The 25,972-nt window shown below is 38.0% G+C and overlaps 1 protein-coding gene across 6 annotated transcripts in view; it reads left to right on the top strand.

Annotated features, from left to right (window-relative positions):
* The window catches only part of macf1a (microtubule actin crosslinking factor 1a), a 177,819-nt gene that overhangs the window by 36,736 nt on the left and 115,111 nt on the right, over positions 1 to 25,972 (top strand). For 4 of the 6 annotated variants that reach the window (XM_081377086.1, XM_081377085.1, XM_081377089.1 and 1 more), the window contains one exon: positions 25,474 to 25,535. In XM_081377086.1, coding sequence (XP_081233212.1) covers positions 25,474 to 25,535 — 62 coding nt within the window. Of the gene's footprint in view, positions 1 to 22,978; positions 23,260 to 25,473; positions 25,536 to 25,972 lie in introns of those variants that run through there. The other 2 variants (XM_081377090.1, XM_081377088.1) reach the window with 2 other exon arrangements.

Here is a 25,972-nt window from a genome sequence, read left to right as displayed (position 1 = left end):
GAGCATCTTTGGGATGTGGTGGAACGGGTGCTTTGTGCCCTGGATGTGCATCCCACAAATCTCCATCAACTGCAAGATGCTATCCTATCAATATGGGCCAACATTTCTAAAGAATGCTTTCAGCACCTTGTTGAATCAATGCCACGTAGAATTAAGGCAGTTCTGAAGGCAAAAGGGGGTCAAACACAGTATTAGTATGGTGTTTCAAATAATCCTTTAGGTGAGTGTACGTCTTGATGTAGAGATCTTTTATGATCGATTGTTTTTTTGTTAGTTTTTTCTAAAAAAGAGTTTGTCTAAATGTACCACTTTTCTTTTAAACTTTTTATGTATTTATTTATTTATTTATTTATTCACTTTTTCACTGAGACGAGTGTTATACTCTTTCCTGCATTTGGATGCAAAGCTTATCACTATTAGTTGAGACAGTGGCACAGCTTCAGTGTTTACTCCACAGATACCATTTTGGGGAAAAATGCTTTATTTAATAATTCAAGAATATTTTTTGCCATGATTTTACACATTTTATACAATGGCAATTAGCCCATATGCATATCATAAAATTTGTGTCTGTTTTTAGCTTATTCTGGTATTTGCCCTCTAGACCTCCATTTAGTGTGTTGTTGTATATATGATTTTGGTGACTATATTCTGAGGGAATTAGTACATTCCTTGAAGACTTATATACTATAATATGCTAGTTTAAAGTTGGAATAAAACAGAAGAAGCGACAGATTTTGTCTTCCATTTTGTGGAGTACGTCCGAGTGTAGGCTAACAGATTATTGAAAAAGAAAAATATATAAGGCGGGGACTTGGTTATATCCGTCAGCACTCAAAAATGAATGTGATCTTGCAGTTGATTGTGGAAAAACTGTTGTTTTCTCCAGAAAAAATTGAAATAATGAAAAGTTTAAATAGACCGTTCCCAATAAGATCTAGCTAGCCTATAACTTGCATTTACAAAACAGACACATCCCATGTGCCATGACAAACCCTACATAGAAAAACACTCTAGTTCAATACAGTGTAAATGTAATTCCACTTTATCTTTATTTATATTTGCCCATCTCTCTATTTCACTCATCCATGGGCTGTTTAATTGCATCCATGCTCTCTTTGATTATATAATGAATAATGTTTTTCTCAGTCCTTTTAGCTAATCACTGCTAATTGCTTTCAGTCATTTAAATACTAGGCCTACATGAGATTTTCATTCTCACGGGCATTAGTGACTTCTGGGTGTGCTTTTGTAAGAGTGCTTTTTAAAACCACATGAATTTTGAGAATGTTAAGATGTTTTGGCTGTGAATTTTTTTGACTTTTTACAATTTGTTTCGTCTGGAAAATCTCTGTTATGTTTTCGTCGAAAGTTCACTGATTATAATGCAAACCCCACATGGGTTTTTTTTGTAGATTATGCCTCAAGTAAAAGTAGTGTTGTTGTTTTGGAGTGAGATATTGAATCTTTTAAACTATTGAACTCTAGACAGAAGGTGAAAGTAAGGGCTGTTAGATCTTTCACTACCTTTTTTACCTTCCTCCAAGATAAAAAGTAACTAAAGAGAGAGACTGCAATCAGTTGTTAGATCAGTTTGGTAGAGGAAGAATGAAAGGAAAATGAAAGTATATTTTTTTACATTCTTGAATTAAATCACTTTGTGGGTCTTATACTCTCTCATATATTGATAGAGCCAGAGAACATAATGACTATCATGAGATAGCGATAGGATTTGTTTGTTCAAGCTGAACACACAGCCCAGTATATCGATGCAAAAATTTCCTTTGCGATTTATACACACGAAGCCTGAGTCATACAGGGAGTGCAACACATGCTCGAGCTCTGGCAGTGACATCACCTGTCTTGTGGTCAAAGTACAGTTCCTCTATCCGGCTCTAAAACACGGCACGCTCTCAGAGCTACCAGAAAGCCGGCTGGTACACACACACAGGGACTTGAGTGCAAACTACAGCGATTTATAAGACATTCAAGAGAAAGGAACAGGAAGTGAGCGACTGGATTTCCCTGCTGGCTATGGATTGGTGACTTGCTGGATTCCATGGAGCCTTTGGATTTTCACAGTGGCCTCTCCCGCTTCTTTGCCTTTTAAACAAACTTGGAACAACCTCTGTTCCTTTCAGTTTCTAACCTTCCATTTCTACCCATAGAGTCCCTCTATTTTTAGTTTCTTCTGTTTTCTCCTTTACTGCCGTGGCGAAATGAGCGCCGCGGCATCATACCGACAGTATCTTCAGGAACTCGAGGAAAAGAGAGGTTGGTTTCATTCAGTATGTTTTATTGCTGATTGGTCGTTTACCTTGTATAAAATATTCCACATAGTTTATACTCTCAGCCTGTGCATGTGTTGCAGTTGTTTGTAAAGCTGAAATGCCATGTTTCTGTGACTGACCCCATGAGCATGGTAAGAGCTAAATTGATGGTAAACTGCAGGCAAGATTCAAATGAAGAGGTCGGCTGTTGTACATTAGCTTGTTAACTCTGTAGTGTCTACAGTGTCTGTATGCGGATACTAAGAGTGGACACTAGTCCTTTGCAAAAGGGAGATTTTTGCTCCTAGACTAGCTGGTCGCAGTCGGTTGGAAGCAAATGCACCAATATGTGAATCAAGGCTATTGAGATTAAAGTAAACTCACCTGTTCACCTTCCCTTAGGCACTCCAAAATATTTAAATACGTTGCTATGGTAGCTTTAAGTCAGTCACTAGTTATTAGTGATTAACTGTTTATTGAGCCGTCACATTTGAGGATGGTGTGGTAATTGACTCTTTGCTCGTGTCAATGGTTGGTGTCGTCCGTCCGATAATCCTGCCCACAATAATGGCTTAGTGACTGAGTTTATTATGTGTATGTGTGTGTGTTTTGAACAGGGCGGGTGTATTCCCCGACAGCTGTGCTGAGTGGTCATAATTTGTTTAAAGGGAGTAGTTCATCTTCAGACTTTCTCTTGCTTGCTGTGATCACTTGACAGCCATATGACTTCTTATTCATTTACACAGATATCAGAACCTATCTGTTTAAACCTTCAAATGACACCCGGCATCTTGAACATACCCTTCTAGTTTTCGCCAAAGAGTTACCTTTAATTTTTTTATATTGTTAATTGAAGATGGTGCGGTATTTATTTCCTTTGTAATTCAATCCTAGATCATGAGGCTGACATTTGCACAGGCTTTTAGTGGATGGAATCAACCGCAAGTGTGTTGACCATATGGAGCAACACAGGTGGGTGGGGAGGGTATTATGGACCCTAGTAATATACCTAGACAGTAACACTATTGTCTAAGGCTTGCCTGTGCCAGGCCAATCCCAAAATAATGTCGAGAAAGGTTATTATATATATAACTTAAATTGCCAAAACAAGTTTGATCAGGTTAAGCTTCAAGGAGACTATGTTTTTAGGATACTACTGCCTAGTTAAAGTCATATAAGGTCATTAAAGATAGTGATGTGTTCTCTGTCTTTTGAATGATATTCAGTGTGTATCTATACACTTTTTCACTTTAAGGAACCTTTTGTGCAGTGGAGAGGTTCCATGGATGTTAAATGTTCTTTATGGGAACAGAGATGCCTATAAATAACCTTTATTTTAAGAGTGTAGTAGAATTAAGGTATAGATGTGGGTTGTTGTTTATGCTGGATGATGTTACAGGTTTGAGCACCTGGACAGTGTTTGAAGACAGATGGTAGATGAATGAGTTAGGGTGTAAGTGTAGTTTAGAACAGCAGGTATGTGCGTCTGGTAGTATTTGTCTCTTGAAATCTGGTCACTGAGGCTTGACTTGCTGTGCCGTCTCCCCCCAGAACTATAATCCAGCTAACCCTGATTAGGCTCAATTCCCCTCAACACTGGCTCAGACTCTGCAAGCTCACCACCAAGCCACAGACAGTCCATCCTCTAACACACTTGCACACATTTCTCACTTAGGTCTTTACTGTTGTGCCCTTTAGGCTCCTTAAAAACAGATTGCATTCTTTAACTGAGATTCAGGCAGTACACTAGAGTCCATATTCAGCATTTATTCATCAAAATACATGCCCCACCTCTTACATGTATACAGTCAGACAGCTGGCAGAGAACAATAGCTTTGCACCATCCAACTCCCCATCTGTGCCACCATACGATTTATTACATACTGCAAAGCTTTGTAAAGCTGTCCCATAAATGTCAACGTGAGCCTTAGGCGCTCACAAATTTCAGACATAATGTTTGAAGAATTGGAATGTGTAAGATCTGTTTTGAGGATGTAAAAGGTCGGATCAGTTTGAAATAAGGATGCAGAGAATTGGAATTTGGGAATTTTTTTTTCCTTTCTATTAATTTATTCAGAAATGCATTAAAAAAATGAATGTCAGGTGATGCAACTGTCATGTGAATAAATAGGAAAAAATATATAATTCATCAAGACGTAGATTAGATTTTTTTTTTTTTTTTCAATAATTAGCATTATTATTTTTTTTGTTCTTAATCTAGATATTTTTCTTTATCATGGACACTGTTATTTCCAAAACGGCAACTCTTCTTGTCTCTTTATAATTCTCATTTGTTAGTACTTGTATCAGAGTGAGTTCAAAGTTAAAGTTTTTTTAACTTTTGGTTGCATGACCGAGCATCACTTTCACCTTCCTTTGGTCAGAACATTCAAATTGCGAAATGGAATTTCAGGGGATAATTTCCTGTTTCTGTTTGACTGGTAATGGTTTTTCTATGCCTGATGCTCACATCTAGGCCTATATTTGGAAACAAGCTGCACTCTGTCCTGACTCCTGCCTAGTGGGCAGGTTATTGACTAATGGAAATCATCTCAAAATAGCAAACATTGGTTGATGCATTAGATAACCATCTATGTGCGCCAACCTGTAACGTTGGTAATTCGGTTACTACTTGACCTCATATCACATCCTGCTACAGCCCCCTCAGTATTGTCTCGTGTAAGTCGTGTCACGCATGCGGAATCTACAGAAGTAATTGCAGGCTTCTGACTGTTTCAAGTAAACCCCTTTGGCCACGAGTGCTCTGGTGTTACTGATCAGCAAACTATTAGCCCTGATGGGTTTCCTACCCTTGATTTATATCACATACCATAACAAGCCTCTGATCTGCCACCAGACCTCACGGCCAACGAAATGTACTCACACGACCTCCCTGCCATTGTCACTGGCTCTGTGCCAGAGTGCCTGGCCTGGATCATGTTAGTTACATTAAGAGTAGTAAAATAACAGGTAATTTGATTTAACGGATACACCACTGGTGGCTGAGGGATGATTTCCTGGTCATCTCTCACTGGCTAATTCTACGGTGTTACAGTTCAGGTTTTTCCCTCTTTTTGTTTTGTTTTGCCCATAGAGCAAAGTTCAGACTAGTTTGTTTGCTTGTGAGTGCATGCTTGTGTAATTATGTTTGTGTCCGTGTAAATTATTATATATTATATAGATTACAGATTATATAGTTGGATTATTTATTTGCTTAATTGATATATTCATATAAAAATATATAAAGCCGTTACAACAAATAACAAGTGTCAGTTATGTAAAACCTAAAACCTAGATTCAATTTAACAAAAAAATTTGTTTTCGATCCAAAAGATTGTGCTCCCTCTTTCATTTGGCATTCATCAGCATGCTCCAGTTTGAAGTTTGACAATTTCAGTAACATTTAATGGCTTTTTAATCAGTTTTCACCATCTTAAAATTGTCACTAGTGGAGATTCTCTGTTCACAATGAAAAGTGCTACGTATACATAATTCATTTTTTTTATTTATTATTTACTAGTATTATTAGTAGTATATTATTTACCGCCCTAGCGGAGATGCTCATACTGTAAGTCACGAAGGAGTCCTCTAGTATGGTAGTGCACACAGGCTGAGGCAGTGACAGAGATAAGCACTCTGCATATCTCCTGTGGGCCAGCTGGGTGTGGCAGACCCAGATGAGAAACCAACTTCAAAACAGCAACAACACTGCCTGTGGAATAATGCTAATGCTAAAAACGTTATTAAACGGTCCTGTCATGCCCTCTGTGGGAATGTCCTAAATTTGGCTTAACTGTACAGTTCAATGCTGATTCTGTTGCCATGTTGTATCAATGTTATTTAAGTTGATCCTTTTTAAAGTGTGTTTTTCATTACCTTTCTCATATCAAATCATTCACCGTGTAATTAAGATGGATCGATACCAAATTTTGGCACTTTGGTATTGATACCTTAGGCAACAATTAAACAGCGAATAAAGTGATTTCATAGATTTTGATTTTCATTTGAGTTTGAAATTTCATACATTTTAATGCATACACTTATATACACATACATTTATACACTACCATTCAAAAGTGTAAATTTTTGTGTCAATAATTTACACTTTTAAAATATTTAAATAGAAAACAGTTATTTTATATTGCAATAACATTATATATTACTACTTTTATGGTACTTTTGATCAAAAAGCTTGAGTGATGCGCATAAGAGACTTCTTTTTAAAACATAAAAAAAAAAAAATTACCAACCCCAAACTTTTAAACAATGGTGAATAAAATGAAACCAAATGACAAGTTTTTTTCACTAGTTTTTTTGATGAGGCAATGTAGTTTTTTGTTCCTCATACTGTGTGGACCATACCTAACTGCTCTGAATAGCAGCACAATGTTACATGGGTCAGATACAAAAGTCATGTTGTCATACCATGGTACATTTTTTTTTATACTGTTTTGCTTTTTATCACCAGTATGCACAGCTCTGTTAGATAGTATCTTGTCGTATAGTGGTGAACCGCGCTCACTTAAGGTTCCGAGACCAAGTTATGCGACTGGTTGCTGTCTCCATAATCATAGAGGATAATCAGAGAGTAATTATGGCTGTAGAGATTTTGGTGGGAAGATCTATTGTTTCAGGCCCGTGATATGTGTTTTGTGTAGGAGTTCCCAGCAGTCCCCTGAGTCTTGCTCATTTTCATTCTGCAATGAAATGTTCCTCCCCTACTGACTCAAACGAGACATTAGTGATAGTGACTCCTCACGCCAACATTTCTCTCTGCTAGTCCTCCCATGTTTCAGCTTGGGGGCTTTGATTTGGTTTCAGAACCTGTCATTTCCTTTTCATACCAGTCGTTGTTGTTTTTAGATGCATTTTTTCTAAATTATAGATCAGTTCTGCTTGGTTGTATTTGAGAAGATTTAAGCTTGTTGCATGTGTTTTGGGTTTTGCTTAAATTAATCAGATATAATAATTTTAGAAGGTCACCTGATGGACGTTATCTTGCATTTTGTTGTGGCTTATGTATTTAATAACCTTTTAAGGCAGCTAATTTCATATCAGTTTTCGTCAATAAAAACATGTTTATAATACCACAACATACCTTTGACCTTCTGGCTTACGCAATTGTATTCTGTTTCTGTTTCATATTGATTCTCCAGCTTGACATCATCTCTCTGTATCTCAAACTAAACCACTTATAGAACCATCAAGTGATACCGGTTGATGTTTATTGCACAATTAACTTCCTCAGGCTTTTATTATGGTGGGAGATTGATAAGTTCTTATTTGCCAATTGATTTGTCATAAAAAAATTTTTATCGAAAATTGTACTTGGTTTTTTGTTTTTATTCTAGCGTTCAATTTAAACACCTATTTAACTTTGAATTTCTTCAAGAATATATGAGTCATGTCTGTGCAAAACTCACTGGCATAACAAAAAGGTGTTGTTGATGGTTGCTAAGGTATCCTGAGTGGCTTTAGCTTCAGAAAAACCCCTAACCTTAAGTATTTGCGCAATAATGACACACATTGCGCCTTCAGTCTGAATTGAAATGTAACAGTTGAGCTTAGTGGCATTGTGCAGCCATCGATGCATAAAGATAGAGAAGTGAATCTAGATGGTAAAGCACCTTTCATTTGAAGAGGAGCAAAAGACTGATGATCAGCTATCACCAATCTATCATCCTTTCCTTCCTGTCAAGTAGAATTATAGCTTTAGATAGCAGCTTTATCATGGGAATGATAATACTTGTGCTGTTATAAAACCTAGGCAGCATTGTAAGGTATCATTGTACGTTTTCAAAAATGCATCTTATTGTGAACAATTAAGTCATGCATAATATGTTTCTTTTCTTTTTTCTTTTTTAATTTTTTTTAACACAGTGTTATCAAACTCGATCTTCTGGTGAAACGATAGATTGCTCTCTGGTGACATACACCAGACTTATCTAGTCATTTAGTCCAGTTAAACCCTAAAGGTCCTTGCACACACTGAGTTTAAAATTTTCCTCTGTGTTTTTTTTTTCTGAAATGTCAAAACACCTCTCAAAATGCTTGCTATGGATGCAAAAAACGCAGAAAATCGAACCGGATCAGAATTTTTTTATGAAGGAGGAAAGTTTCAGAGGCAGTGTTTAAATGTGATTGACACAACGGGAGGTCCTATGTATTTTTTAACGTGTGAAAATTTCAGACGAGAATTTCGGACTCGGTGTGCTATCACCTTAACCCTTTCTTAAAATCGACCTCAAGCTCACATTCAGATCTGCCTCCATCCAATAAAAAACCGATGGAAAGAACTAGTCCAGGAATTTCTGATTATCTGTTTCACCTCAGATGTATGTCACAATACAGGAGATATATCACTACTTCTATTACATCACAACCTAAAAACCATTTGGATGTCACACTCCCTCTGATTTCTGGAGGGCTCTTCTTGCAGCAGCGTGGGAAAAATTGTATTACTTGGGAAAATACCAGTAAATCATTGCAGATATGCCTTGCCATTTTGCTTGCTTGTGTGTAAAAAGGGAGAGAAAGTAAGTGGCAAATGTGAATAAAATATACTGAGAGTGAACATTAAACCAGGAAATCGTGCTGCATAAGAGAGATTTGTTAAATATTGACAGTTTCTTGTAATGTAAACAGGTGGATAAACTAGAGGACAGCTTACATTGGCCTCCTGAAGGGTGTGTGTGTGTGTGTGTGTGTGTGTGTGTGTGTGTGTGTGTGTGTGTGTGTGTGTGTGTGTGTGTGTGTGTGTGTGTGTGTGTGTGCGCTTTTACATTCATGCATATTTGTTTGTTTCTTCTGTACTGGTTGTGGCCTGTTGATCAGATGAATGGATGCTGGGGCCCCATGCTTCTCTTTTTCAGTTTCCCTCTTATGGCCCCAAAATCTCACCTAATTCTCTTTTCTCTAACCATTTTTACCTCTATTCCTTTGGCGTTTAATTTAAACACCTATTTTATTTAATAAAATGTGAGTGGTGTCTGCGCAAAACTCACTGGCACAACATTAAAGTGTTGTGGATGGTTGCTAAGTTATCCCGTGTGGTTTTAGCCTCAGAAAAACCCCTAACCATAAGTATGCTCAATACGTTTTTCATCACAACTTTTGCAAAGATCATGATGGATGATTTAATTTTGATACTGACAGCACATACAATTAAAACACGCCATAACCGCTTCTCTTGTTCTTAGCTTCTATAATCTTCGTCTTTTCCCCTCTTTGCCCTCAATCTCTCCTGTCCTTTATAGTTAGGCAATGCGGTACACTTCAAACAAGCCGAAGCCCTCAAGGGTCCCGTCCTTCTCAGTGAGGCTTGGGCTTCAGGCCCATAGTGGCTCGTTAAAAACGGATTACCTTTCCTTAATGAAGCAGCTGCGGTCAGACTCGTTAGAAAAGCGACTGGTCATTTGATGCATTGTCGATTTAAGAAAACGTGCATTTATACTGTTTGACAACATTTAGACCTCCTTACCATTTACCTTTTTCTTTCAAGGACAATCTGCCTAGTTTGAATAGTTTTATCCATCCTAATGGAACCCCATGAGCATGACTAACATCATACACACACAGACACGCATGCTGATGGACACAAGGCCTTTCTTCTTGTTGAAGTGGACGCTCTTGGTGGCCCTTTCCCATGGTACAGTGCATGACTGGCTGCACTGAGCACACACAAAGCTTAGCTGTGAAACTCTTCATGTTAAATGCTTCCCGCTTTGCACCATTCCACATCGCAGTGAAACCCGTCTCAAACACAGCATTCTGTTTGAGAATAGGCACAAGTTCCTGCTTACTTGGAGGTTTCAGCAATGATCAGTCATGAACACCATAATTGCATGACTTGATTTAGAAAAAAAATTGCTTTTTGCGATCTGATTTGGGACATCCGTAAAGCCCAAAGTATACTTAAGTTTTGACATGAACACAAAGCCTTTCAAAGATTTCCCCACTTGTTTAAACTAGAATTGGGTGTTGTTGTTTTTTTTACCCTTTGTCAGCACCTTGTTGCCGTCTCCAGTAATTTGTCCACCTTGTGGACCATTTTTTTATTTTATTTTTTTAACTCATGGCGACCCGTGAGCTGATCGTACAGGTAGGCCTGTCACGATAACAAATTTTGCTGGACGATAAATTGTCCAAGAAATTATCGCGATAAACGATAATATTGTCGTTCTGAGACCATTTTCATTTCATATAATTATAATGGCATAATAATGCAGGTACACCTTTTCAACGGTCTATAAACTTTTATTTCTAAAGAATATTAAACATTGAAAACGGAAAACATTTTAAATATCCCAAAAAATGAACAAAACAACCAAAAACAATGAAAGCAATGGACTCTTAGTGTCTGTTAACAAAATAAATGTCTGTTAATAAATAAAATGAAACAAAATTGCACTTCAAAAAATATTAAACATTAGGCTTTAGACATTATTAAATAGTGATACATTCCATAACAGGCAAAACTGACAGTTAGGACCTTTGTAAACAAATAAAAAAAAGCCTCAACAAGCCATATCGCACAATTTTGCACTGTTACTCCTGTTACTTTGTCCTCCTGTTACTTTGTCAAGTGATTGTGTACTGTCGGGAAGACGGAGACGCACTTTATTGCGTGTATGCTACGCACTGAAAATACTTGGTTAGGATTAGGGGTGAGGAGTGCGTGCGTATTACACGCCATAAAGAGCGTATCATATGCACGCAAAAACTATTTTTGGCGTATAAATGGCACGAGAAATAACATTCGTGGTATAGATACGCATTTTCATGTGATCGGGCTCGCTGTCGCAACTCACAACTAGCGTCTTCTCTCTCTCCCGGCAGTAGCCGCAAACACTCCCGCCGGCGCTTTCCCATACAAAGACCATGTGACTGAGCGCCGCGGCGCCGCCTTCTCACACAAAGACCATGCAACTGACAACAAGAGGGTTCACTCCTCCTATACGCTAAAGAACCGAGCGAGAGTGGTCATCCAGTCTCTTTGGTAGAGAGAGAGAGACGAGGAAAACAAACAAGCATGCAAATGGAATTATCGCGGCCGGAAAAATTATCGAGCTCGTTTTTTTTTATCGTGCGATTAATCGACTTATCGACTATCGCGACAGGCCTACGTACAGGGTAATTAGGGTTTGAAAAATTGGGCTATGGCTGTACAATATGTGCATACTTTTGCTGATGATGAAATTTACTTAATGCATACCCTAATGTACATACAAAAACTGAAGTATATTTTGGGGTTTAATTCATATCCCTAATTTCAGTATTATCTCTCCAAATTTTGCCCCGAACTTTTACCTAATTTGGCCATATTTATGGCATCAAACAACACTAACCATCACACCTTTACTTTTAAAAACATTTTGGCAAAGTTGAGGTCAATGATTGTCAACTTTCCCAAGTTCCCTCCACTGGAGGAGATGATTAACTGGACTTTGTGGTAGATGTCTCTTTTGGCACCACACAAGGACATAGTGGTCTTTTATGAGGGGTCGAGTGGGTGACAGAGGGCAAGGCCGATACCTAATTTACGGGTTGCCATGGTGATGACAGGAGCCGGGGGAAAATGGAGGTGTTGGTAACGTTCTTTCTTTCTGTGTTGTATTTGTGTATCCTCCCTACATTCCACCCCTTCTTTTTATCTTTTCTGTCTTTCTTTCTTTCCCCGGTCTCTGTCCTTCCCAATCCCTGACCTCTTCTTGAAATTTGTCTCTCTCACGACCTTCTTTCTCTCCATATCCCTTCCCCCACTCCCCCCCCTTCAATTCTTTTCCCACTATTAACCTGTGATTAAGTAAGCCTGTCATCAGCTCTGGAGGTTTGGCTTCTGGGTGAAAGAGAGGGATGAGAGACTCGTGCTCTTTCTCCACAGAGGTGTGAGAATAAATCTTTTCTTTATTTCCCCAACTCATTCCTACCGTGTGGACTGTCTCTCTGTGTTTGCCTAATGACTCTGTGCTTCACTTCCTGGCTGCTGTATCAAAGTGGCTCAATAAAAAGGACCTTTTAAAACTGCATTGAACTGAGTCCAGGCAACTCAGGCATCGCCTCTGACGCAGCCGTGGTGTCAGTGTCCACACACACCGACACACAAACTCAGTTCGTCTCTTTGGGTTCAATGACTTCATGGAAGATGAACTTTAAAGACGAACTCTGTGTTGACAGTTAATGAAAGGGTGACCTCTCAAACTGACGCGGTGATAGTTAGCTAGGTTTATTTATGGTGGTCCATTCGCATTTGTCTAAGAGGCCCTATCCTGGCATGAGCTTAGTTTGTATCTGTCAGCACCGGCTCTGCATGGTCCACCTGGTGGTCACACTTGGATTTCTTTTTCACCCATTTCATGTCCTGTGCATTCATTTCATGCATTGAATATTCTCTTTCGTATAAAATCTCAAAAACAGTATATTTTATATGCAAGTGGTGAAATTTATTGAAAAAAATTTAATAAATAATAATAATAATAAATATAATGAAAAAAATTATTGTATTTTTTTTTTAAATATAAAAAATGCTTTTTTTTGCAATTGAATGCAATCAAAATAATTGTCCCTGTAAAGGTTCCACAGGGCTGCTTCATGCATGCAATATTTAGAGTCTACTCAGACTGTCTGTACAAAATGTTTTTGTAGATGGGCTGAGAGATGAGATTAAACCTGCGTTAAGCTTCGCCTCTTTCAGTTGTATTTGTTTGTGTGGAAGCATGTGTGCTGTCTGCTGTGTGTGTGTGTGTGTGTGTGTGTGTGTGTGTGTGTGTGTGTGTGTGTGTGTGTGTGTGTGTGTGTGTGTGTGTGTGTGTGTGTGTGTGTGTGTGTGTGTGTGTGTGTGTGTGTGTGTGTGTGTGTGTGTGTGTGTGTGTGTGTGTGTGTGTGTGTGTGTGTGTGTGTGTGTGTGTGTGTGTGTGTGTGAAGTATCCTTACATCAACCCTTGTCTTAAGTCAGTCTGCAGCTCAGTTTGATGTAATCTTTTAATGGCACCTAAAGACATATTTAAACAGGGATGGGTTACACGTGTTTAGTGCTATCCGTTCACCTTGTCAAGACATGCATGCTCTACCTGTTACTCTGCAGCAAGCCAGTCAGTATCGAGAACTTTATTTGGAATAAAAGAGTTTGAAATCCTATGTGTTTATTTGGTTGGTATTTATGAAACTTTAAAGTGTGTTAATTAGGCTTATCTCTTTAAATTCCAGATGAATAGTTCTGCAGTTTCATGACGAGTGTCAGTTTCACCCGAGTTTCTGTGTTGCTTCACCTGTGCCATGTTTAGCAGATTACTGACATCTGCCGTCATTATCAGGCGGGTGAAAAGTAACAGATCTGAGAGCAGTGATGTTACTTTTTGTAAAGTGTGACTGTCGTTGGCATTAGAAGTGGCAGTACAGCCTTTGGATTAATAATGAGAAAGTTGGGCCATGTGCCTTTACATGCTTGACTGTTACCACACTGCCCCCTCTCATCATTTCTTAGTATTACAGTCAACTGCCAGCATTATGAGGACATTATTTATTAGCTAAGTTTGTGTATTTAGCGGTTTGTTGTGTTCAGAGTTCAGACATTCTTCAAAAGATGATCAGAAATAAAGTTTACTCTCCATAATGTTCTTTCAGAACATGAAAGAACAGATGAACCACTTAATGAACCACAGTACATTTTTTATAGCGCTTTTTTATATTAGCTTTACAGATAATCATGATACTAATGTTTATAATATCATTGTATATTCATGCCTTTTACTCGCATTTAGCAGATTGTGCGATGTTATAGTTTACATTTTGCTATAGCCTGTATTTATTGTTTAATGTAAGTGTCCTTTAAGTTAGTTGGCAAAGTTGGATTTACTTAAATACTTATACTAATAAACTAGTGCTGTTACAGGAAAATAATGCTGGCTGTGACGGGAGCCATATTGTTCATGAATGTGCTTGATCACAGCGGTATTTCTTACGCCTTCTCCATACACCCTGCCTTTTGTTTGCGGTCAGCACATTTCCTTTGACCTTGGGTTTGATTTGGAGGAGAAATCTTGAAAGAAATGGTGATGAGATATTGTAGTGCAAGGACACCAAATTATATTTTGGGTTACAGTGTGTGCGTCTGGGTTAGACATCAGTGTGACCTTGTCAGTTTGCTGGTTGAATGTCATATTTAAATTTGCTAGAGATCTCCTTGTTCTCCTCTCTGTCTCTCCATGTTATCTGTCCCTTTCCCTAGCTTACCTGTGAAAGTCATGCGTCACATACTGTTTGCCCTGTAGATGTGCACTGTGCACTGTGCAAACAGACTTCATTGTGTTTCTTCATTGTCTTCCAGTAGCATTTGAACCGGACCTTCAAGAACACCCGTGATCTTATGAGCTGGGCTTTCCATGGCATTTGCTGCTGTCGTCTTATAGCATTCATTTGACCTTTGTGTTTCTGCACAGAGATCATGTTGATGTATTGAAGTGTGTGCTGCTTTATGTGTCATTAACTGTGTTTTGGTGAATAAGTATTTAGTAATCTCCAGATTGTTAGCTTGAGAGAATCCTGGTTCTGAGGACTAGTTAGAGTAGAAAATGCACAGACCTGTAACGAAATATTTCAGTAAGTGAAAGTCACAACAAGGTCTGTCAAGGACAGAATTGCAATGTTATGCATAATTTCAACATGTACTGTATATGTTATCTGAATTTGACAAAGTGGTGTCAATTTAGAATTCAGCCACCATATACATAATGACGTTATATAAAGTGTAATGTGTATATGTGTGTTTTCATTTATATATATATATATATATATATATATATATATATATATATATATATATATATATATATATATATATATATATATATATATATATATATATATATATATATATATATATTGGACTTGGTGCTGGAAACCCAATAAACAGGACAATAGAGATGCCAGAATAAAAATATTCATGATTTTTGAAGCTGAAAATACAGAATTGTTTTAGACGAATATGTTTGCACTCTGTCACTGACTAGATAGATTTAAAATAATGTAGGCCACTTTTTACTGGTATCATAAGACATTTGGCATTATCAGGACCCACAAATATTCCCCTATTGCATTATTATACATTATATTCAACATTATACATAGTAGTTTAATGTAGTACTGACACTAAAACCCTGAAAACTAATATACACACATATTATTTGTGTATCTATACATACATTTTTAATTGTAAGTTTTTCATCTAGTGCATGTTTTTATTTTAGCTTTACTGCAATTAATGAAAAACTTTATTTTTAAAAACCTTAAGACGTTTAAATATTATGTCTTTAATCCATTCTTCTGTCTTCATTTTAAAGTAGGTCTTGTAACCAGCATGTAAACCAGAGCCCGAGTGGTTTGACACTTGTGCCGCAGATTTGCAGCTGTTACTCAGTTTTTTGTGACACTCACCCTCAGTCACTTTCTTTTTTATCTCCTCTTGTCACGCTATACCCTTTCTTTTTGTAAAAAACCCTTTCTCTAGTGTTTTCCCCTTTTCACTTTTTTAATGACGCACAACAGAGAATGTGAAGACGATGTCCGGCAAATGGTTATGTGTTATTGGACAGAATTATAGCACTGGTAAAAGATTATTGGATGTTCCCCACATGGGCACATCACGTCGTATGGCGCGTTCCAGTGAATCAGGTTGCTAATGTGTCCACCTGTCACCGCAAAACCACAACGATTCTGCTGATAGCTTCATGCCGTTGCACACATCTTTAGGCACACCCAAAATGACATGCATTTGGAGTCATAGCACCATCTGTGTAAGGTCAGCTGAAAAACTTCTATTTACAGTCAAAGGTTCTTACAGTTTGATTCTGCACTTAGTCATGCTGAATCACTGGACTATGATCACACACAGCATTTCAGTGAACAAATAAGGCTGTTGATGCCAGAACGACTCTGTAACACCATGCACAGTTAGCTCTCATGTCATTCACACAAACTCATCCCAAATGAGATCACGGGAACCGCCACCACACACCCATCAACACTATTTGCCTCTTCCCCCTCAGACAAGTGCAGCGCTCACAGAGGATGCTCTCCGTAGAAGGTCTCGTGTAAATATGGAAGAGAGCAGCAGCGCTTACTCATAGCAACAGAGATACACACACATAAACAGACACATCCACGTCGCATGAACATGCGCCAATGTAGATGCACAGTCTCGTACAGGAAGGATAAGCTGCCAGCCATGTGGGCAGACAAAGAGAAGGGAAACTTTGTTGCTCATTTTAGTTTTTCTGCATTTCTCTGTTCACGTTCGGTTTATAACGGCTCTTGGAGCGATAGCTAAAAGTATGTCACTTGTTTCAGAGGAAAGGAATTCAGAGTAAGAGTGTCAGAGAGAGAGGAGGGAGGGGAGAGAGAGAGAGAGAGGAAGACTCAGTTCAATGCAGTTACTTTTTCAAAGTAGTTAAAGTTGGAGAGAAAAGTAAAACGTTTTCTCAATTTAAATTTGAGAGATTAACGCCTGAAACTAGAGAAATAGAAAGAAGAGAGGAGAAGAGAAAAGGAAGGATCCAAGCAATGCACATTGTAGTGGACCAGAATTGCAAATTTAATTCTCTTTGTAGATGCTGTTACGTTGAAGTTTGAGACGTGATTCTAAGTTTGAGATCAAGTTATGGACCTTTTTGATCCAGAGATCTTCTTGCCAGTGCTGTTTGTGGCAGCTCATATTTTGACGGCAACTGGAGTGTGGTTGTGCCGTAGGCGCCGGAACACCAGGAGTGCTGTTTGTCTTTATGGTAATGGACATTTCTTTCTCTCTCACTCTAGATGTCACTCACCATGAAAGGATATAGTTTCCTCTTTGGGCTCCACCTCTTCCTATTACATTAATGCTTTTTAGATATTATGTTGACTGCACTCTAAAAAGAAATTTAGGGGACCCATTACCACAACTTAAATAAATGTGTGGTTGCAAGTTAAAAATTCAGATTTTTTAATTTTAATTAAACCTTTTAAGTTTCAAACATTATTTTAAGAAATTTTGTTGAAATAATAATAATAATACATTAATTTAATAATGTGTGTAATTTAAATGCCTCCTGTGGTGAAAATCAAGTAATGTTGTTTATATACTGAATCTGTGTGGTGTTTATACTTTGACAAACCATGTGCAGATTGCCATTGCTCATATTTTAACCTTAAAACTTCAGTGTACCAAATGTCTCTCAAACGCGATTTGAAACCGCCCCTGTTTCCTACTGTCACAAACGTGACCAATCCTATCATGCTCTGTGGGCATTTAAACACAGTGGGCACAATATACAGTATATCATAATTATGTATTATGATATTATGATGAACTTTCTCCACCGACTTTCTGTGATGTTCAGAGCGTTTCTAAGGATGCTGATTTTTAGAAGGCATGTCTGACTCGGGAACATGTTACATATTACAATTCTGATGCATCAACTTGTAGACCCTGTATAATTCTCTCTCTTTTTTTTTTCTGTATCAGTTTCTGGTTCAAAGTTCAAACATATATGGCTGAATTAATCCAATATTTCCACTTGCCATTGTGTAGCTTTTGCTAAAGATGACAGAGCGAACAGGTCCGAGCAAGTTGATTGTAGGTGGGGATTCATATTCAGTGGCCAATTTTCTGTTTCTGAAAATTCAGCAGTGTTCCCACTTCCCTGCTTGCTTAATTGAATCCCAACCACTCAATTATGGTTAAAATATTTGGAACAACTTATTTTAAGTTAAGCTTAACAATTTGTAGCATAAACACACATTTTTAAGTTCCTCAGCGCAGTTTGTTGGTTGAACATAATTAAGTTGTCTAAACTCATTGATGTGCAAACTGTTGCATTTTATTTATTTATTATAATTATATATATATATTTATTATTGTTTTTAGAGTATGCAGATTTTTTTTTTTTTTATTGTATGGAGATGACAACCGTACGAACACTTACTGTATTAACACAAGGTTCTTTTATATTAGTGCTGTCTGCTCTGTTGTAATAAACGTGTCAATGTATCGCAGTACAGCATGTTATTTTACAATATCACACGGTACTGGTAATCATGAGCTTTACACAGTGTTAAACTGTCACTACAGAATTTGACTTTGACATGCAATGTAAACATTACATAGCTCTGCTGTAATTTATGCAGTCGGCTCACTGTCACATGCCACATTACATACAGTAAGACTGTTGTAAATATCGCACCAGTGTGAATGTGTGTTTCAACCCATGTGGCTAGTTTAGACTTTGACTGCAGAGCTTTGGGTGAAGGACAGAGGCTGCCCTGGGTAATGTTAAATGTCCTGGTGAGCATTATTGGTGATTGCCATCAGTCAGGAAGGATCAAGTCAAATGGGGACGATGTAGAGTGATGTGTCGTGGGTTGGGCACGATAGTGTTGCACAGTGCCACATTAGTACAGTATCACATTACCTAAAACCTGGTGGCATTACAGGATTCTTTGAACAGTATAGTGTTGTAAATGTTTGGTGTTGTATTTGGGATCTGTTTGTGCCAATTTTACAGATTGCTTTTAAATACTGTTCAAAGGTTTGGGGTCAGTTAGATTAAGCCTATAATGATCACCAACGCTGCATTTATTTGACCAGAAATAGAGTAAAAACAGTAATATTGTGAAGTATTACAAAAACAAAATAACTATTTTCTATTTTAATCTATTTTAAAATGTAATTTATTCCTGTGATGGCAAAGCTGAATTTTCAGCATACGCACATGATTCTTCAGAAATCATTATAATGCTGATTTTGGTGCTTAAGAATTTTTTCATCTTCATGTTATTAACAGTTTTTCTGCTTAATATTGTTTCAGTGTTCTTTGATTAATAGAAAGTTCAAAAGAAAAGTATTTATTACAAAACTAGAAATCTTTTGTAACATTATAAATGTCTTTACTGTCACTTTTGATCAGTACATCCTTGCTGAATAAAAGTACACATTTTTATATAAATATGTGCTATATAAATAAGGCGAGTTTATTTATATAGCACATTTCATACACTATGGTAATTCAAAGTGCTTTACACAGAAAGGAATTAAAATAATCACAAAATAAAAGCAAAGAAGATTAAAAGAGTTGTAAAAGGAATGAAAAAAGATATAATGGTGATACAGTTATTAAATGAATTATGAGAGTAAATGTATGCTTTTGCAAATCTCAAAATGATTTTTTTTTTCATACTGCGCATTATAATGTTGTGATGTCTAATTTAACTTGTTGCATTAAAAACGTGTTTGTTGTGATTTTTTATTTGTACTTTATTTAGACAAAATTGTATAGAATTAGTTTATTTCGGTTATTGACCATAACATCAAAATAATTATTGGCTTCTCGAGCCAGAATGATATCAGTGCATCTGTGTAATTGCCCATCAGAATATAACCAGAATACCCATCTCATTCTATATATAAAACAGCTTATCCAAACAACATGGTGGATTAGGGATATTGTGACACTTTAGCCGTAAAATGAGATTAAGGTATCGTGACAACCTTTGGGCAGAGTTTGCTTGAGGTGGCCAAATCTTGTTTGTCTGTCAGACAGACTGGTACTTATGTAACTCTCATGCGGCTTGATCTGTGGAAAAAATGTCTGAGTGGGACAGTCAGCCTGGGAGGCTGTTCTTTTGGATGATTTGCACCCATGCATGTGTATGAGGGTGAGCAAGCGATGGGTCACGGTCTGTTTCTCTATGCTAGCAGTCGTAGCCTGCATGTGGAGAAGAGATTGAAAAGAGAAGAGATGCAACACTGCTCCACAGAGGTTATTATTAGCTACAGCAGGAAGTGTATTGCAGAACATGGGTGTGGGTAAAGCACCAGGGTTGGGCGCATTCCGTTATTAGCTTTTGTATGTGTCTGTCTGTGTTTGGTTTGTGCTGGTTCCACCTTTTTGTCCTTGCTGTTATACTCAATTATGTGTTAATACAGTTGCGGTAAACCTCAAATATGGGCGGTTTATTTGGTACACAAATCCAAAACAAACTCCATGCAGAGTTCTGTCCACTGTTATCCATCAATCCCAGTGTCCTCTTAAAGTCAATGCTTGTCTGAATCCCACTACTACACCTCAAGACTAATAGACTTTGTTTTAATGTGTATTAGTGCTTTGGCTCCTCATGCAGAGGCTTACTGTTACAGTCCCAGCAGCTCTTTATCCCTGAGAATGGTCCTGCATGATTACCTCTTCTGCCTTATGATATTATGCTGTATATTCAGTACAAACAGCATGTGTTTGTGATATTTTCACTGCTAAAATGCTATCATAAAATTTGAACTTAGTCTAACTAGGTACAAATCTTGGGTATTCACACAAGCTTATGAAGTTACACACATTGTAAATGACTAATGGTATTGTAATGGTCGTCAGAAACTGCATTTATTTGATCAAAATACAGTAAAAACTGTATTATTGTGAAATATTATTATAATTATAAATTATATATTTAACCACACATGCACAGCCAATTTTCAACACCCATTGCTCCAGTCTTCAGTCTCACATGATCCTTCAGAAATCATTCTAATATGCTAATTTGGTGCTAATTACATTATAAATCTTTTCGTCTCACTTTTGATCAATTTAATGCATCTTTGCTGGAAAACAAATAATAATTAAAAAAGTCTGTGTGTGTGTGTCAGTCAACCACTATTTACAGATGTTACTGTGCTAACAAGGTTCACTCATTAGAGAACTGTGGTCACAAGGAGCGCAAATGTAATATCATACTAATCGGATGAAGTGGGCTAGCTGGAGGGGAGATCAGCTATAATTGCATGGATTATCCAAGGACAGAATATGAAGAGCTTGGGTCTTGTCCTTTTTCTGATTCCAATGCGTTTAGTTTGAAATGTGGTTACGTCATTCCCTGTTTCCCAGAATCCCATGTATTGGACTATGTTGTTCACGTGGAAACACAAATGGAGAAGAACAGAAGTAGTTTGTAAGGGAGGGAGCGAGGAGAAGAGGACACGAGCTGTGCCAGTCTCTGAGCGCCACCGTGGAGAGGGAGTGAGTAACGCAAATCTAAAAATGAAAATAAAAGAAAGCCTGGGCTCAGAAAACGCACGGAGGAGGGAGCTCTGTCCAACTGGACCTGATGAGAGATTAGACGTGATAACCACGAAGAAAGAGAGGGTGGGAGAGTGAGCGAGAGAGACGGATAAGCACTCTGTGTGGCATTAGTAATGCAAGCTCTTCCTGGTATTTATAGTTCAGAGGGCCGCAGGAGGAGAGAGCAGCCGAACAACGGTGTCTCCAAAAAAACTGATGAGAAAATTTGCTCGAGGAAAAGGCAAAGATGGTATAAGTGAAAGGACCACTAATGGAATTACCTTCAGGAAGGAGGAATGAGAGAAGAGCCCCAGCTGTCTTGTAATGGCATTGTGAGTGAACATTTGTGATGGACCAGGTGTGCATTGTGCTCTCTAAGGATATTCAGGACCTTTACCTTCAGCATCCTCGCAGGGATTTACAGACCTGTTCAACTGCGAGACTGGGAGATCAAATGTCAGATCACTTCTGCCTGCACATTGGCTCTGGCTCTGTGTTTGTCGCTGCTTTATGAGATCATGCGTAGTATCGCGGTAGTTACTTCACTGCCTGTTTTTGCTGACTCACGTTTGTGATCACAACAAAAGGACCCCGTTTCTGCAGTGTGTGATCAAGTGACTGACAATTGGAGATTGAACTACATAACTAGTAGGGCTGCATGATTAATCATAGTTTAATTGTGATCATGATTTCTGCATCTCGATTATTAAAGCATAATCGTCTGCAGTATTTGCAGTATATTCAAACATGAATCTTGACCATATTGTCTGCAACTGTGCTTGATGAATAAGTGCACCTATGCAACTGAGCTACAATAGATATTTTTGTTGTTGTTTTATTGGAAAAACATGTACATAGTTTGGAATGATTGTAATTTATATTAGGAATTTCACTGCTCCTTTAAGGTTTTACCAGTTTTCATAATGTAGAGAGATAAGGTCAAATAAACATACAAGTTGTAAACATTTTCTTAATTTGTGTACATTAGTAATTCTAATGACATGTAAAAATAAATTTCCCAAATGATAATCGTGCAGCCCTAGACTTTTCCATTGTTTTCATTCATCCCAAAAAGTCCCCAGGATACCTCTGTTTATCCCCCCCCCCCCCACATTCGCTCTCATTTTCTCTTTCACTTTCAGTCTTTTTTCCCTCAGTTCTGTTATACACATGCAGAGCTCTGCCAAGGGAATGCTGATGACGTAACAGCTCGTCATTCACTTGTTTATTGCTCGATTGGACCTTGTCAACCTGCGTCACAAGACTCTTTATGATATGGACCTTTGAATTAACTTGCTGGCTTGCTTTTTTTTTTCAAGTGCACAGAGACTCTTGAAAGATTGCTGCACAAATGTGCTTCATTCATCCGCAGGAAGCCGAGTAACCACGGATTGTGAGTGCTTAAGTGAGAGGTGGAGAGGACTGCACTCTTTACTGGGTTTACGACAGATCTAACCTCTGAGAGAGAGCAAGAGTAACAGAGGTTTAAAGGGAGGAGGGGAGCGTCAGTCCTTATTAGTAGTGAAAGGAGGAGCTCTTGTAGAGTTTGACATGCACGTGTGAGGCAAACTGCTTGCTCAACTGAGCTTTGAAATGGTAGCAAATAGGAAGACCGGCTAGCGAGGAGGTAGAACGTGGGAGCTATAGATAGAAAAGGAGGAAGTGAAAATATCTATGCCTTTTAATCTCAACTGTGGACTTGATTTTCAACTCTGAAGGAGACATTTCAGATTCCAGCCAGAGCGTGTTTGGATTAAAGGTGCAAAACACCACACTCAGAGACATGTCACGAAGACGAAGGAGAAGGTAGATCATTTTGCAAAAGGAATAAGGCACCAACAGAATGTGGCCTGAATATTGCACCGAAAGGAGCCTGAATGCTCATCTGCACGCGCTCATGTGCTGCGCAGGTCAGTTTCTATTTGTGTTTCTGTGCGTATGTCGTCACCTAGTCACATGGACACTGTGATTTGTGTGACAGCGGATGTGTTCTTTGCTGATATGTGCCTGTCCACTTTTGTCGTGATGCTGTATCGGTGTGTGAGCTCACGTGGATGAGTGTGACTGTGAACATGACGATGTGAGTTTCTGTAACATGTTTGCCCAGTGCAGGGTGTGTGAAACAACACACAATGACTCACTGTGCTGAGAAACAAGAGAATGTGCCTCTGTGTGACTGTCACAGGAAAAAAGGGAGTAGCCCTAAGTCTGTCTAAGAACCTTGACACATTTATTTCTTTTAAGATACTTTTGCAATAGTGTGTGTGTGTGCGCAAAAGTGGGTGCATTATATGAGATGCCAAAAGAAAGGTCTGTTTCCTGTACTCATGAATGTATCAACTCCTGTTCAAAAGTCAGATCAAATTCCCAAGGTAGCAGTGAACATGTGTTGTGAGTCAATCATTTTGTACTGTAATTTAGGAAGGAAACGAGGGGTATGCTAAAACATTGGTTATGCAGTTTGTGTAAAATTTTATAGATAGAACTTTCACAGAACTTTATGGTTGTATTTATACAGAATCTGTGATGTGCACAGTGACATCTACATTTTACACACATATCTACATTTTGCAGCTTCAGATGTGACTTATCTATCAGAAATGTTTGAAATAGTTAATAATAAAACCTTGAGGTTGGGTTGTAATTTTTTTTCATGTGTATATATATTGTAAATTTGAGTAGGATGTTGTGTGTGTGCTTATCAGAGGAAGTGGGTCGTCTGCACCACATGGTTGCTTAGTATTGCTGTGTTTCTATAGTAACCACGTCAACTTCAGCTTCACCGTAAGAGGCCAGTAGAAAGAGGCAGATAAAGAAGGCATGTAATGAACTCATAGAACAGCAGGGTTGTGTGATCAATTTCTATTCTGTGTTTGGCTGCGTCACTAGTCTGGCATGTTTAGAATAAGAAACAAAAAGAAATGCCTTAGAGACCAGAAGTTCATGTCTCAATTCAAAACTTCCTGCCCATAATTCCTTGTTTGCACTGTATTAAGACATTGCATCAGGTGTCAGATCAGGACTGTTATCATACCACATACACTGAATTAGATAGCATTCAATACATTATATTTGTGCAGTTTTAGGTACATAGGGTATGATGCAACATCATCCTGTCTGTATCAACCTGAACATACATGGTTTTCTGAGCCTGTATTCATGTGTGACTTTGTCAACCTCCTACATGCTATATAGTAAGTTGTGGAGAATGTAGGTCAGTTGACAATGTTAATGAACCTATTAACTGGTCTTTTTTTAAACTTTCAGCCTAGTTTCCAATTTTACCAAACCTCTGCTGTAACCTGTTTTGCCTGTCGAAAATTTGTTTTATATTGTGGATTTAATGACTTTCTAAAAGGTTTTATACCAAAACTTGTTTCAAGGATGTTTTTTTCATTGTATTTTAAACTAGTGCGTTCTTGAAATGAAAATAGCCTGGTGTTACATTTACATAAAAAAAATAAAAACATATAGAAAATGAAATACACACATGTACTACTGTTGAAACGATTGGAGTCAATAGGATTTCTAAATGTTTTTGAAAGAAGTCTCTTATGCTCACAAAGGCTGCGCTTGTTTAATCAAAAATACAGTAAAAACTGATGGTGTGAAATATTACAAATTTAAAATGTAATTTATTCCCTGTAATGGCAAAGCTGAATTTTCAGCATCATTACTCCAGTCTTCAGTGTCACATGATCTTTCAGAAATCATTCTAATATGCTGATTTGCTGCTCAAGAAACATTTGTTTGTATTATTAAAATGTTAAAAACAGGATAGAAAACAGGATTCTTTAAAAAGGATACTGACCCCAAACTTTTTGGACTGTAGTTTTTATACAAAAATGGCTTTCTGCTGAATCATGACCACAAGTAAAAAAATATTAATTTTATATTTTTATGTATTAATCATTCAATACATTATTTGGTATTTTACAGTCTTTTCTATGTTTGACAAATTCAGGCTATTTAAAGCAAGACTGGAGGGATGCTTGTAAATAATACAGAGCATGATGCTGTAGTCTTCCTGTTGTGTTACATAATTAACACAATCTCTCTCCCTCCCTTCTTCTCACCTCTTCCTCTCTTTTCTGCTGTTTCCTCCACCATCTTTCTTTTCGTAGATGAACGAGACAGGGTGCAGAAGAAAACGTTCACGAAATGGGTCAACAAACATCTCATAAAGGTACAGTCCAGCCTGCCGGGTTATTTTTGTCCTTTCTGCTGCACTGCACGATGATAAGGCCCGCTGGGCGCTCTGCTCCAGTCCTGCTGAACACACGGCACACTCATGTTCACACTTACACACAAGAGAAGACTCAGACTAATCTCTTCAGTAATAAGACACTTGGAGTAAATTTGAATCTTGCAAGTGAATGATAGTGTTGACCAATAACGTTACCGCCACAGTATCTTGTCCACATGACTCTGAAAGACATTTGGCATGTTGTCATGCTCCAGAACTATATTTTTGTGTATGTTAATCCTCTATCTCCTGCCCCACTGACTGCAGATCATGAGGGCAAAGAATGCTGGGTATTTCAAGGGCAGGGCAGATGACCAACCACAGAAGGGCCAGAGTTATGAGGCTAGAGATAGTGACCTCATAACTCTGCTGGTATT

The sequence above is a fragment of the Scardinius erythrophthalmus genome (assembly GCF_964197995.2).
Source record: "Scardinius erythrophthalmus genome assembly, chromosome: 10".
NCBI classification, from domain to species: domain Eukaryota; kingdom Metazoa; phylum Chordata; class Actinopteri; order Cypriniformes; family Leuciscidae; genus Scardinius; species Scardinius erythrophthalmus.
This window is presented reverse-complemented; position numbering and strand designations above follow the sequence as displayed.